General features: G+C 38.9%; 1 protein-coding gene across 2 annotated transcripts in view; it reads left to right on the plus strand.

Annotated features, from left to right (window-relative positions):
* The window catches only part of GATB (glutamyl-tRNA amidotransferase subunit B), a 41,892-nt gene that overhangs the window by 2,287 nt on the left and 24,213 nt on the right, over positions 1-15,392 (plus strand). The window contains exon 3 of one of the 2 annotated variants that reach the window (XM_058803836.1): positions 13,523-13,636. The exons of the other annotated variant lie outside the window; for it this stretch is intronic. Within the exon in view, the coding sequence (XP_058659819.1) occupies positions 13,523-13,636 (114 nt within the window). The remainder of the gene's footprint in view (positions 1-13,522; positions 13,637-15,392) is intronic. 2 annotated transcript variants of the gene reach the window in all.

Consider the following 15,392-nt stretch of genomic DNA (forward strand, 5'->3'; position numbering starts at 1 on the left):
CTTACTGTTCTGATTTCTGTTTGTTTCATAACATGAGATGCCTAGAATTGTTTCTTTTCAATTTCCTCACTCCCTAGTTATTGCCTCAGACACTTTATATCCCCTCAAAGGAGAAAAATCAGGAGTGTCTCTTCAGCATAGTGAATGGGTTGTGGTATTTCTTTGAGGCCAGAGTGGGTGTGTTTGCTTAGTATGCCACACAGGAAATTCCTTAAATATGAGAGATGCCTAAAGCCCAGTGAGAGAAGAACATCTTAGATTTCTGAGTGGCCATTTGATGTTGTTTTGCCATATGTTTGTTTATGTAGCTGTCATTTGCCATTTGGAATGTCTCACTGAGGAGCTACTTTGCTTCCTGAGTAGAAAGTTTCCAATTTAGGAAAGTGTCCACCATTCCTATTTCCAGAGCAAAGTAATTATTTAAAAAAAAAAAGTAATGTATGTGAGACATTAGGGATTAATAGGTCAGAATAACTAGCTAGCACATAGCAATAAGGTTTATTAGTGAAAACTTAATAAGTGTTTGAATTCACAGCTTAATTATAACTGTGATGGCTATGACAGTACTGCTGTGGAATTCTCTGAGTATCTAACAAGTTTAATTTAAAAATAAAAGTTAAAAAATTATAACATAAGCTCTTACAATACAGTGAAAATAAATATTTAATAGACTTAGCATTGCCACATACAACAGCTCTGCAGAGACTAAGATGGGGTCTAATTATATAAAGTAGAAACATTTCACTGACTATATTCATTAAAGTGCAGATTTGAATTCCAGTTATAGAAATGTATTTTTAAATCTAGTTGAAATTTTTCATCACCATAAAACAGCCTCAGATAACCTAAAATTGAGAACTAATTTGTGGCTGGATTTCTAGGGTCTTGATATATGTCACGATCCTTAAAAGGAGAAATTATGTTGTTATTATTTTATTTTTATTTCTGCATTTGCAAAGGTATTGAAAATTAAGGAAGTGAAGTTTAGATGCTGATAAAATTGGGACTTTCCTCTGGTTGCAGTGGCAATTCAGAGCTGAGTTTCAGATCTGACTATATGGAGATAATGGGAATCTTATGCAATAATTTGGTTTTAGAAGAGTCTAGCTAGACTTAAAGACAGAAAATTAGTTCCTTTCATTGGGGGCAGGGCTAGGTTAGTCAGAAAATCCAAAAGATTCTGGTTTTGGACCTTTTTATTTAACCTTCTGTTAATGCACAGAAATTCTCTTAGATTGTCTAATGCTTATCTTCAGTCAAGTAGAAAAGCTGTTCTTGAGTGAACAAAAATTAATATTTATGAGGAGGTTAATTTTTCTCTATGCTACTGTTTATTAAGGGTTCAATGTGTGTGTGTGTGTCTTTTTTCTTTATTAATGAGGCTTTAAAATGAGGCTTGATACGACCATTGTAAGAAGACCCCAGTACATGTGGGCTTTGGTAGGGAAAATAGCTGCACCTGAGAAGAAAAAATCCAGAGAGGTTAGGTTAATTTTAAAGTAGTGATGCTATGTTAGGTTCTACTAGCTGCTTTTATCTATACAAAGAGAAGAAAGATTTTTTTCTTACTGTAGTACTGGTGAAAACAGAGTTGAAAGTGGATGTTACAAAATACATGTTCCTGCACGTTAGAATGTGGTGCAAAATCTAGTCAGGAGTCATAGCTCCATTTTCCCATTGTACCTGCTGCTGCTGAGTCCAGCATTTGCTCTGGAATCAAATGGGCTTGTTTTCTCTGTGTAAATTTGTACATGGCAATAGGATCTGCAGCAGAATTGAATTTTGGTAAACTTTGACAGATGGAAGGTCATTTTTGAAAATTCAGAGTATTTGTAGAATAAAAACAAACCAACAAAAGCCATTTTAATAAATGTTAGGTTATTGACTAATAAGACTACTTAGAACGTAGATATTTGGCCTTTCATTTGGACTGCATTTTGTTGAAAAATTAAAAAAAAAAAACAAAGTTTTTATATACAGTAGTTGACCTGAGTTTAGAATGGAGTGACTGTTGTTTTAACCTGAGAACTATAGGGACAGTTTTCAGTGTCACAAGGATTTAAATTTACTGTGTGACAATGAGATGGCTGTGACTGAGAGCTGTCCTAGCATTTGCTTCTTCACAGTGGGACCAGAAGTGATGGTGCTGAAGGGAGCTTTACAGGTTGCTGTGCATTTCTGGGTCACAGTAAGTGTTGGTATGAGCTTTTGCTGTGCTCTACACAGGAGATGTGAGACTACAAGAATGTGTTTAGCCCTCCTCCTGCTTTCCTTTTTATATTTGCTTCCTGTAAGGTTCGTACAGCTTATTTTATCCTTCTGCTGCAGCTAGGCCTTGGGAGGGTCATCACAGTGGAAGTGGCATGGCCATTTCACTGTGTTGTTCTCATAAAGTGCCTCTGAGAGACAGCTACAGGCATGAGGAGCTATGGAGGTGCCCTCCTATTTGGCATGAAACAGAAAAATAATTATTATAGAATTATAGAATCATGGGTTTGAGTGCCAGGGACCTTAGAGGTCACCTGGTTCCAACCCCCTGCCATGGGCAGGGACCCTTTCCATTAGACCAGGCTGCTCAGAGCTCCATCCAGCCTGGCCTTGAATACTTCCAGAGATGGGGCAGCCACAGCTTCTCTGGGCAGCCTGTGCCTGTGCCTCAACACCACAGTAAGGGATTTCTTTGTAACATCTAACCTAAACCTGCCCTGTGTCAATTTAAAACCATGTCCTGTGATCACAAGCCTTTGTAAAATGTCCTTCTGGCTCTCTTGTAGGCCCTTTCTAGGTACTTGAAAGTGCTGTAAGGTCTCTCTGGAGTTTTCTCAATGCTGAACAGCCCCAACTCTCTCAGCCTGTCATCATAGGAGGGGTGTTCCAGCCCTCTGGTCATCTCCATGGCCCTCCTGAGACCCTCTCCAGTAGGTGCATGTACCTATTCTGTTGGGGATCCCAGAGCAGGATGCAGCACTCCAGGTGGGAACTCACAACAGTGAGTAGAGGGGCAGAATTCTCTCCTTGCCCTGCTGCCCACACTGCTTTGGATGCAGCCCAGAGCATGGTTTGCTTTCTGGACTACAGGTGTGCTTTGCTGGCTCATGCTGAGCATTTCCTCAACCTGGGAAAGTCCCTGGGGCTGCTGTCAGTCCATTCTCTGCCCAGCCTATGTTGGTGCTTCGGATTGCCTGATACAGGTGCAGGATTTTGTACTTGACTGTGTTGAACTTCATGAGGTTTGCACAGATCTCTCTGGATGGCATCCCTGCCCTGCAGCTTGTTGGCCACACCACACAGCTTGTTGTCATCTGTGAACTTGCTGAGAATGCACCTGATCCCCCTGTCCCTGTCGCTGACAAAGACATTGAACAGCTCTGGTCCCACTGAGACCACATAACACCACTTGTCACTCACTGGTCCCCACTTGGACATTGAACTGATGACCACAGCTCTTTTAGTGCCACCACACGGCCAATTCCTTGTCCACTGACAATTTGGGACTACATTTGACGCCATACATTTAATTTCATTTCATTTCATGAAATTTGCCAAAGCCTGGGTTTTTTACCTTGGGAATGGACATGGCAATGCTCTTGGCTTGGTATCTTTAGAAGACCCATTCTATACATGGTAGCAGATAGTGCATTACACCTGCAAACTGGATAAAATTCTTCTGAGGATCCATAGAGGTGGTTGCCCTCCCAATCTGGTTTAGGATCTGAAAATTCTGAGAGGTTTTAGAAAGGTTTTTAAAGCTAAAACTGGGCTCACAGAAAAAGAATCCACGATTATCTATTTTTGTGATGGAGGTGTCTGACTAAAAGTTAATTATAGCTCAGCCACAGAAATCAGATAGTAGATCTAGCAGCTAAAGGCTGAAACCTTTTTGTCAGTGCTTAGTCTTTGTCACACATTTTGGGTTTGTCTCTGGCATGACTGAAGTGAAACCATGATCCTATTGTAGGCAATCCTTTGTAGGTAAGTATATAAGGAAATAATCTAGGATTTACATATCCAAAGTTTAAATTAATAAGATTTGAATTAATATTAGCCCTACAGTCCTAAATATTTTGATTTTTTTTTTTAATATCTTCTCATGCATTTGAATTTCATTCTCCTCTTAGTGTGAACAGCATCTATTTTATCTTTTTATTTTTACAAGAGACTTTTCAGAAACACTTGGGGCAAGCAGATCACTCCTTCTCAAGGAAGAGAGCAGTGCTAGAGCAGCACTCAGCCCTTGTTCCCTCTGGCGCTGAGCTCTGGCACCCTCAGCGCCAAGCCCGGGCTCTCCGGAAGCCGGCAGTTCCAGCGCAGCGCTGCAGAGCCGCTGGGAGCACCTGGATCCAGCAGTGCTGGGCTGCTGAGGGGCTGCCCAGGCACGTGGCAGGCCTAATACCCAGTTTGGCATTACAGAGGGTGCTTCCTTCTGTTCTTGGCAGTGGCAGGTACCCAGTGTTTTCCCAGATGTTTTGGGTTTACCAGACTTAAATAACATCTAGAATTCATCAGAGTATACAGGATTTATCTGATGCATTTGCTTTCAAAGGCTCTGAGAGGTTTCTGTGAGATTTTGGTGGATCTGTCTGTCAGCTAGTCATACTGGAACAGAAACAGCATTTGAGACCAGAGTTTATACTTTACAGCTTGAAACTAGTTTTTTTTTTTTTGTATCCTGTGCCTGTTAAATCTGATGATTGCAACAGCTGCTTTACCAACTTGTGATTTCAGTTTTGTTTTGACATTCCTGCTGGCATGCAATGTGAATTTACTCCCTTCTTGTACTACTTTGTTTCGAAAAAAAGCCTGCTTCTTAGCTTGACTTTTGATAACTACAGTGTTAATTGATAACTACAGTGTTAATTGTGTGCACTTTTCATGGGGAATTAACAATCTTCTGATCTTTGTATGATTGTTTTTTTAGCTTTCATTACATACATCTTCTTTTCTTTGAAACTATATGATGGCTAGGTTTTTGTATCCACGAGCTCTCCTCTAAAAATAAATTAGTGGCAATGCTTGATGGAAAAAGTGAGTTCATGCTTGTTTGAAGCCATTTGCCTATGTCTAGGTTCATTTAAACTCTTAATTACTTATTTTACTAGAACTGTAGTAATTGTACTTAGGAGAAAAAAGAGGACTTTAATAGAATGTATGGTACCTTTCTGTTGCAGTCCTTTCTTTCCTGATAATATTTGGGTTTGTAACATGCATTGTATGGTCAGTGCTTGGGAGTCTCTTGCTCACACAGTCCCAGCTTGCTGGGCTTGCAGTCCAGAAAGCTTCTATAAAGAAAATGCCAAATAATTTAGAAAAAGTACTAGAGGAGTGAATTAGGCTTTTAAACCATTGCTCTCTGAGGATGCTTTTGTGGTTCATAGACCCTTAAATGTCCAAGTTCATGCTGAATTAAAGCCTGCCTACCAAATTTCAAACCATTAATCAGTCCAAAGCTGTTGTACTGGTCAGAAGAAGCCTTTGAAAGATGATTAGCTGCTGGCTTCAGGTGACTCAGGACTGGGTTATGGTGCAGGTTGGTTCTCATTCTGTTTCTTTGTGCTCCATAGGATCATTCACAGCCTCTGGGTTACCTCTGGTACCAAACTCCTTCACTGGGGTCTGAGAAATGTTGTGTTTCCTCCATTACTGCAGCTGCTGAGCTCAACTTTATATCATACTTGGGGTATTTTTTCCTGGAGACTCTGTGCTCTTGTGTATTGAAGTATTTTGTGACATTTGTTGTTCCTCTCTCAAGCTTTGAAGATGTCTCTTGTAACATTTTCTCTCACTTTTTGCTGTGTCTCATATATTTGTGATGATTTCTAACCCTCATTCTGGATGTTTTAATCTTTTTGTCAAAGCTAACAATTCAGGTTGGGCTGTCTCCTTAGCACCTCAGTAAGTGTTGAACTCTCTGTTTGTTCTTGTTGGCTTTACTGTTCATCCTTAAACAGGTCCCTGTGGCTGATGCAAACTTGCCTGTTAGAATAGCATCGAGTTGATACAACATCTTGTTATCCCCTATTTCAGTAGATCCTTCAGTGCATCAGCGATGTTGCCTGTGTATTTTCTCTTACCTCCTTTTCTGTATTTTCTTTTTAATCTCTTTACCTTTTGTTTTACATGAGTTTTTTCTACTTCTGAGTGGAGGAGCCAGGAGTTGGCAGTATCTTGTTTCCTTTCTTTCACACAGTCCTATTACTGCAGTTATTCTGCCATCTTGGACTCTTCTGAACAGCACAACTGCACGATGTATCAGTGTGCCCCTTTCTGAATTCATTTGGAAATTGCTGCTGAGATGCACATAAGCTTTTTGCAGTAGCTTTTCTCAGTGGGTGGGAATTTCTTTAAATTGGACCTGAGAGGGGATTTGTTGTTGCAAATTTCTATTACCTCTGTTATCAGTCACTATAGGTGTTCTGGCATCCTTAATTTTTTGATTTGATTTCGTTTCCTCACAGTATGTAGCCAGTCTGGTTCCAAGGGCTCCATCTGAGGAAATCCAAGGTGGTATGTTGTATATATGTGTATGTTGTATATATGTGTATGTTGGCAGTGCTGTCTTAAGCAAAAATTTCATGGTTCTACCAATTTCTTAGCATTTTAACTTTGCAAACTGACCTCTTGCTACTTCATTCTTGTTCTTAACAATTGTCTCGTTGAAGAGTTTTTCATTAAAATGTGTTTAGGGAAGCATTGTCTGACAGTAATGACAGATAATTGTAGACTGGGTCTTTGTTATCTTAGGGTTAGCTGTCTGGTGAGTAATGTTGCATAACTGTCAGGTTTTTCTATTTTGTTGGAAACTTATCTTGGCGCAATTAGGCTGTAATCAATTCCTGGGGTAAAATTAATTTCTTTGTGTTCTCTCTGATTATCTGTCACCTTGCCACCTTAAATATAACTGTATTTGATTTTGAGAGGATTATGTAAACTTCTGCAAGTGATTTCTATTAGTTACATATGCAGATTTTGCCAGAAGGATATTGTTTTCTATTTTTCAAGAAATGCTTGTTTTACTGCCAAGTTCAGCCAGATTTTACTCCAAAAAATTTTAGAGGGTTTTTACTCCAAAAACTCTTGTAGAGGGTTGTTATGACTATATTAGCAAGCATATGAAGAAATTATTGATTTAGTCTCCCCACTTAGCTTATTTTGGGCTGCTGCTCTTCGGATACTTCTGACACTTTATACTCATTTTGGGATGTTTGATGAAATAAGGAGAAGATGGGGGAGTCATGGGAGAGAGAGTTTTGGGGTCACTGCTTAAGTAAAACAAACTAGGGATATTATTTAAAGGAAATTAGTCTCTGTTGGTTCTGCTATTGCAGAACAAGTTTGTTAAAAGCAGATAATTTCTGTTTGCTCTCTTACAATTTCTCTCAAATAATTTCTTAATAGTTCTTTGCAAGACTTGTTGCATTATGTCACCTATTGTTTTCCCAAATTAGTACAGTCTTTTATCTATGTGTAAAAGACCACTTCTGGTTTACTCCTAATTTGCATATTGTGCTCACTTAAGGGATCTGGGTCAGCCTGCAGGGAAAGATGGCTGAGAACAAATAAGCATGTTTTGGGAGATAGCTGTTGGGGAAAAACGGAATGAGGGATTCGGGGCAAAGGGCTGAGAGTTTAGTGTGTGTTTGGTGTGGGCTCTCAGAAACACAAAAATTGCAAGGAGCAAAGGGCAGATAGCCAAGACTTGGAAATAATAGAAAATGACAGTAAATGGGGATCAAAGGTCTGAATTTGTTACAACTCAGAAAACCACAGAGCTGGCTCTCACCGAGCCTACGAGCAAAGGAACATCTGCAAGGAAAAACAGGGTAGGAGTTGGTTTACAGACTATTTTGTCCTAAATGCTCTGAGTGTCTTCATTTAGAAAATTAAACAATCTATGTCCATAGCTACTGCAGGAACTACACAATCTATGTTGTGTTGAAGAAGGCAGATGATATTCATATTTAAAAGCCTTTTTTTTTGGGAACTCAGTGTAGGAAGAAGGGTCTGAGATGGTTCTCCTTAAACGTCTTGTTGCCTTTGGATTTGATCGTAGCCTGGAATTTAAGTTTTAGCCATCGCACTGGGCAATGTCTCCTACCTCCAGCAGCAGTGAGATGTTATCACTGCATCTTCCTGCATGAAATGTGCCCTGAATCACATAGTATTAGCAGTGACTTAAATTCCAGCTGGCATTAGAGAGGGAGCATTCTTATGACAGGTCGAAAAATGCCATGTGGCAGATGCAGAAGACTAATGTCAACAAGGACAGCATGGATGTTAGAGAGGTCCTGGACTTATTTATGGGAATACCACATAAGCACAGCTTGTGGTTATGAGTTTCATGAGCCACTGTATCACCATTGCATTGTCCTGTCTTCTCTGTGGGTTGTCCTGCTTGGAACTGATCTTGCATGGTAGAATTTTACTTGCGTTTAGATGCTGCTGATGGGATCAAAGATATGATCTGGATTGGTTATTTCCCAGAAAATGAATTTATTCTATTGAGACCACTGAGCACTTTGCCCGCACGGTGGTCTGAATGGATTTTTCCTTCTGTGTTTCTTTTAGCAACTCCTGTTGGGCTGAGAAACCTTCGATTCTGTCATTATTGAAATGTCTTTGTACCTGGTGTAACATTCCATGTTTCTTGCTCCCAGGGGTCAGCATTTCTCCCTACTGCTGCTGCATTTTTCTGGTCATCACTGACACTGGAAGATGCTTTCTCCATCCTAAGCCTTGTGACAAAAGCTCTTCAGCTTTGAGCAAGTGTGCTCTCTTACTCTACTGAGTACACCTGAAGCAGTATGTTTGGGAGCTGGCTGCTTGTTGATGGCAGAACTGCCTAGTTTTTTATATATGACTGGAATCATTGTATGCTGCATCACCACAAACCAGCTTTGCCACTAGACAAGGTTAGCAATAATATGTTTTGTCTAGCAATGTATGGATTTGGTGCCAGACTGTGGAAAGGTAAATTTGCAAAGTGCATTAGGTATGTTTAATGCCCCTCATAGCCTTTGCTGTTGCAGCTTCTGAGTTGCCATTTTGTTCTCTTTAGCTGGAATCTCTTTTGATAATGCTAAGATCTCAATTTAAAATGTCTGGTGCTTCTTCCCCTTCTGTCTTGCTCCTTTCCTTAGAGATAAGAACATAATGCTCATACTGGGGCAGCAAACATGCTGTGAAGTAGATGCTGGAGTAAGTGCAGAGGACACTAAACTGAAGTTTTTAAAATTTTCCCTGAAATTTGAGACCTCAGGTTTTGGTTTGTGTGTTCTTTGAACACCTAAGAAATTACAGGGCTTAAGTTGTCTTGTTTTTTAAATTTTACTGCATCCTTCAAGGGATGGAGTCTGATTGTAACCCATTGAAATAAATTTGGGAAATGATCAGCTCTTGAATTATTGTATCTCCATTCTGTACATGCATAGCTCCAGTTGGTCCCTGCTCTGTGTGTGGGAGGATGCCAAGGCAGAATGCTGCAAAGCAGTAAGTACTCATCTACAGTGTCAGACTGAACAGCCTCAATTACACTGGGACTAAGTACATACTAGGGTATTCTATTTTGAAGTTTAACTCATGATTGCACTTCAAAGAACCATATATTGCAGCAATTTGGTACTTTTAACACAGCTAGAATAGTAAGACTGGGTATATCCATTAGTAGAAGCAAATAAAAATCAGAGTGAGATGAAATAGGAGTACTTGAAAATGTGATTAGATATATCTGTTGAGGTTTCTAAAGATTAGTGTCTGGTCTACAGAGAGCTGGCTGAGTACATTGTACTACTTCCTTCTTTCAGATATTATTTTCAATGAAAAGGAGCTAAAATTAAATATTTCTTAGATCAACAGTCCTGTAGTTAATCTGGTTAATGCTGATTTTTTCATGATTGTAAGTAGGACTGAAGGTCTTAAGATAGCTAGTGAATATTAAATCTACTTTATTAAAATGTGTGACCTAGAATCAAAAACTTCACAAATTTCTGAGGAATTATTTTGATTTTATAGATTTTAGTACAAGGAATCTTTTCTTCTGTAAGACAGAATTCCTGGGTGCAAATGTTATTGCAGACATGATTGGCTTTTTGTAAGAGGTAGCAAAAATAAACTTTTTCCAGGAGAGTTTTTTAGATATTTCTTCTTTTTTCCCCAATTATCCTATACAATACTCATTAGCAAAACAAGAAGCTGCATACCTACCCTCGTTAAAATCTAAACATGGTCATTTACTAAATATAGAAATATATATCTTTATGTAAAAGGGTGCCAACTTTCTTTAATATATTAATATAAGGACTAAACCTGATGTTAAAGAAAAAGCTGTTAGAAAATTGCTTTTGGTGGGAATTTGTGCCATCAAAGGTATTGTGTATAGTTTTGAATAGCTATTGGATATTGTATTTAAAACCAAGGTCTTGACCAAACTGAAATTGCAAATAAAGATAAATTCTTAAAAGGAGTCTTTCCACTTGTGGTCTAGATGTGAAGAATAGACAAGTAGCAGAAACAGATCTTGGTTGGACTGTTCTTTCATTCCTTTAGTGCTCAGTTACCATGGTGCTGTAGCAGGAGACCAGAGCTACAGGGGAAATGGTGCTGGTGTTGTGACGCCATTGTTTAGGTTTTTCACGAGTTTCCAATACAAACAATTTACATTTCCTTTTGTAATAGCTCTGTAGGATTTTTTTCAAATACTAGGAGGGATGCTTCCCATGTAGAAGAATATATTGAAGAAGTCTTTATAGACTACTGTGTTTTGTCCATAGCTACTGCAGGAACTACACAGCTTGCTTTCAAGGCCAGCAGTTTGCTAACACAGCAACAGGCAGCTTGTCAGTTCAAGCCAGTAATTTAAATCTTTGGTGCTAGTCAAAGCTGTCAACTTAATAACAGCTTACTGCATAAACAAGCTGGAGGGCTTACTCTAGGTCATTAGTATGGGAAGTTTCACGTCCTGAATTGATGTTTATCACTGCAGATTATTTGAAAAGCAAGGCTTGTTTGAAGGAAAGGTAGCAGTGCTTTGTGCTTACAGCCTTGGTGATGGCAGTGGGTAGTAAAAGTCACTTCAGATATGAAGTAGTATTAGAGAAGTTTTGATTTTTGAAGAAGAGGAGGGTCATCTGGTTGGGTTTGGGTTGTGTTTTTAAAGGCACACAGGGCAGAGGGAGCAGATTGGCAAGGTAGTCATCTTGATGTGCCATAGCATGAAAGATCTGCTTTGCAAGGCCTTCTCTCACCACTGAGATGGGTGAAGGAAGTTCATGGCAAGTTGAGTGAGTAATGGAGCATATACAGTGATTTGGCTACCATGATCCAGTACACTGGGGACTCATACACATCAGAGTCATCTGAATTCTTGGTAATACTACATAAAAAATAATCAGTACTTCATGGTTTTATGCCACTTTTTCCCCAGAGCCACCAAAATGTTTCATCAGCAGTAGAGCAAAAGATCTCTCTGGTTTAAGTAGTGTATATATGAGGATTATTTTTTTCACCTCAAAACAGTTATCCCTTAGGGCAATGAGTAAGATACACACTCTCCTGTTTGAAGTAAAAATTGAAGAGCAGTGAAGTGCTTTGAAGCTTTCAGTGGTTGTGACTTGGGAGTTGGGTTTTGTCTTGTTCACTGATTGCAGTCAGTCACAACCCCTGCACTGTCAGGAATTGTAGCAAGATACTGGCTCACTGCTTTGGAGCTGTGGTGTTTTGAGTCTGCCAGTCCTTATGGAGGCTTAATGGGTTTCTGGTGGCCAGTTTTGTTACAGGACTGACTGGCAAAGGTCCTCACTAATTTGTAAAGCTGAACAGGATTGTGCCATAAGGTTTTAGTGAGAGGAAATTTGCCTGTATATTTAGAAATACGAAGATATTTTAAACATTGAACAGTTTGACTACAACTGTTACAGAATTCCTTAAACAGTAAAAAAAAGCATCTATACTGTCTAGAAGTATTAATTATTGAAAACAGGAGCATCTACTATATAATGAACTGCAGTTATGCTGCTAAAATAAATTCATATTTTGTAGTTATCAATTTTTTTTAGATTAGATTCAGGACTAATTGCATGCATTTTGCTGTGGATTGATATTTCAAAGGGAGATTGTTCTTCCTTTTTTCTTGTCTGGAATTTGCTTTATGTATCTCTTAAATTTTTTAATAAGTAAAATATGCCTGAACAGATGATGTGTTCTAGTTAGCCATATATAGCTACACTAAAGATCTGAAAGTTCCCTTGTTAAATGTCTTAAATATTTAATTTCTTTTCTGTATAAGCAATTTTAAAGTTTTTGTTACATGAAGAGTTGCCTATATCCTCTCTTACTATTTTGATTTTTAAAAACTAAATAAATAAAATATAGAGATTCATTTTCTGGCTGAAGATGTGGGATGATGGGAAATGTACAGCTGCTTAATATGTTTTCAGAAATCAGGCTGCAGAATATAAAAAGCAAATACTGTCAGAAACATGGAAAAAAACATTATTTAAGCCTTTTATGTTCTGGTCAATGCAGATGAAGTCATGTACATTCTTTTACATAATGTGCTCCTTTAATGGTCCTGCTGGAAATAGACTTCTTGGCAGCTGTACAGTGCAGAACAAGATGGATAAAGTTCTGTTCCTGTTTCAAAATGCTGTAAGTGTGAGCATGTCAGAACTGTAGTAAGACAAATTCAGTCTTTTTTCCTTTTCAGTTCCATCCATTTAATGTTAGTTAAACGAACTGTTAAATTAATAAGGGCACATCTGAAAAAAAACATCATTTGTCAGTAGTTTTTGGAGTGAAATCCTCTGGATCCTGACCCTGCTGAGGAGATGGAAGGGTGTAGTGCTAAGAACGATGAGTCCATGGTGAAAAACTGCATTTAACTCCTTTATTTCTTTGTGAAGACCTTGTTGGCATTCTGCAAAACCTTTATCACATGGGTTTCTTAGGTGCTGGAAACATGTATACTTGTAGCCATGGGATCAATTGTTGTCTTTTGGGTTCTGTTTTAGCAAAGTAAGTGTGCATCATTTCATCCTGCTTAAGCAGAGCATTAACATCTATGGTATGTGATACTCATAAATTCACTGTGGTTCTGTGGTTACAGGTGTTCTGAAGTGTTCTACTGTAACAGCACTGCTGCCCCTAATGCAAATCCTGTGTTTCAAATTCCCAGTGTGAGCTGACAGCTGGTTACAAGTCAGTTATCGTGGGCTGTGATTTGTCTCCTGTATCCTCAAAAGATTCAAAAGCACTGAGTGTTTGCAAAAGTAGCGAGCCAGAGCAGTGCACACCTCCATATGTGGTATGACAAAGTGACTGAATGGCTTGTATTTTCATGGTAAAGCCTTGCAGATTTATAGCTGCCGCAGCTTTAATGATGAATAAGAGCTACCCACACAAAGAAAGAGATCTAATGATGACTGAAGGCAAGTGAAATTGAATATATGCTCCTTATACGGCAGTGTGTGGGAGACACATTTGTAACATACTGAGTATGTGAGCAAAACCATGTGTCATGTTTCCTTAGGTTCTCAACAGGAGATGTGTAGAAGCAGCAGTGATGACAGGCCTGGCTCTCAACTGCAGCATAAACAAGAAGTCCTTGTTTGACAGAAAACACTACTTCTATGCAGATCTGCCTGTAAGTATGCAGTGTGGCTGGTCCCTCCTGGGCTCTGGGAAGGACAAATCTGCAGTATGGATGGCTGTAGGGGAGGAGTGCAGAGATGCTGCTTCTGTTTTCACTCAGTGCTCTGCTCACCCCAGCAGGATGCTGCACTGTGCCCTGATGGAACAGGCAGCTGTACCCTTGTGCTCACTGATTGAATATGATTGCTCTGATTGCTGACTCCTTGCTTAGCTGCACAATTCCAGTAGCCTAATGTAATTGGATTGGGAGCTGGAGCTGCTTTGTCCCTTAAGTTGTCCATTCCTGGTGTTTTGTGCTAATTGTCTGTAGGGTAAAAGCAATCTGATAAAAGTCCTTCATTTAAAGTGAATGTATAAATAACACAGGCTCCAGTGGAATAAACACAGTAGGGTCTTTTTTGTGTGTGCTTAGGGACCTAAAAATATTTAATTTCCCTTCAAAACTTTCTCAGTCATGGTTCCAATAAATGAAAAAAACAAAACAACTGAGGAATAGAGTCTTTGCAGTGTGGTTTGTTGGTAGATTCCATATGTGTACAAAGTGCCACTGGAAGTCAGATGTATTTTGCTGCATTTGATGTGGAAATACTGAAATAGTTTAAGAGCCTGACTTCTGTCCTTGCAACAGTATGCATCAGTGTTTGAGCCTTTTTTTCTCTCTAATGATATCAAACCTTTCTAATCTTTAACTTATTTTTGTGTGAGCTTATTGGTACTGAATGTTCAGTTTAACATTAATCTGTCAAAGGGAGGAAGCTATTTTTAGTTTCTTTGGTTTTGGGGTGAAGATCTGATGACATGAAAATAAAAATATGTGTGTTTATTTTATTTGGGAAAGATCAGGCATGTAAGCTTATCCTCTCTTTAGGTGAGGAGTCTCAGACATCCAGAGAAGCAGAGTGGGAGACCTCTCAGATCCCAGACAAATCTGTAGAGGTGCTGTATTAACCAAATTACTTGCTTTCCCACCCTTGTTCAGGTAATGAAAATATTTTGAAGTTACACAAAACATTTTCAAATACAATTGCTTCCTACCTTAGAAAGAGAATTATATTATAATTTTCCAGTGGAGACCTGGATCTCAGAACGGATTTCTGTTTTATTTTTTTCTAGGTTGTGAACTTGTGGCTCTTCTGTGAAGTTGCTGTAATTTTGATTTGGTTTCTGGGGATAACTTTGCAAATATTTGTAAGCCATTAAGAGGCCCTTTTATTGGGAGCTGTGCAGTGACCTGCTGGGAATGTGAAAAGCAAACTTAGCAGTTTGAATTGCCAGTACTTTTTTTAAACATGTAGAACTATCTGAAAGCCAACTTCAAGACCTGAAGGGGAAAAAGGTGAAATAGCAGGAAATAAATACGACTTTTGAAATTGCTTTACACATCATGAAGGAACATCAAAACATCACAGACAAATTGTTTGCAATTTACTTTTAGTGCTTACTCTGTTAAACTGAAATTACTCTCATATTCTTGTGGTGTCTGCTGATAGCAGATTTATGGATGAATGCTGTCCTGGGAAAGAATGCATGTCCATGTGTCCAAGAGAACAGTTGAGGTGGAAGAAACTGTAGGACTCTGCAGACATGAATTACAGGATCCTCTGGTTACATAAGCATGGAGATTTGGTCAGGGACATGCTGACATGTTTTATTAGTTGGAAACATGTAATTCTGGCTTTTAACTGACTGACTTCTGCAGTTTAAGCACTGACAATAAACTGCCTGACCTACATTTCATAGTGAACAGT

The sequence above is a fragment of the Ammospiza caudacuta genome, chromosome 4, assembly GCF_027887145.1.
Source record: "Ammospiza caudacuta isolate bAmmCau1 chromosome 4, bAmmCau1.pri, whole genome shotgun sequence".
Classification (NCBI taxonomy): domain Eukaryota; kingdom Metazoa; phylum Chordata; class Aves; order Passeriformes; family Passerellidae; genus Ammospiza; species Ammospiza caudacuta.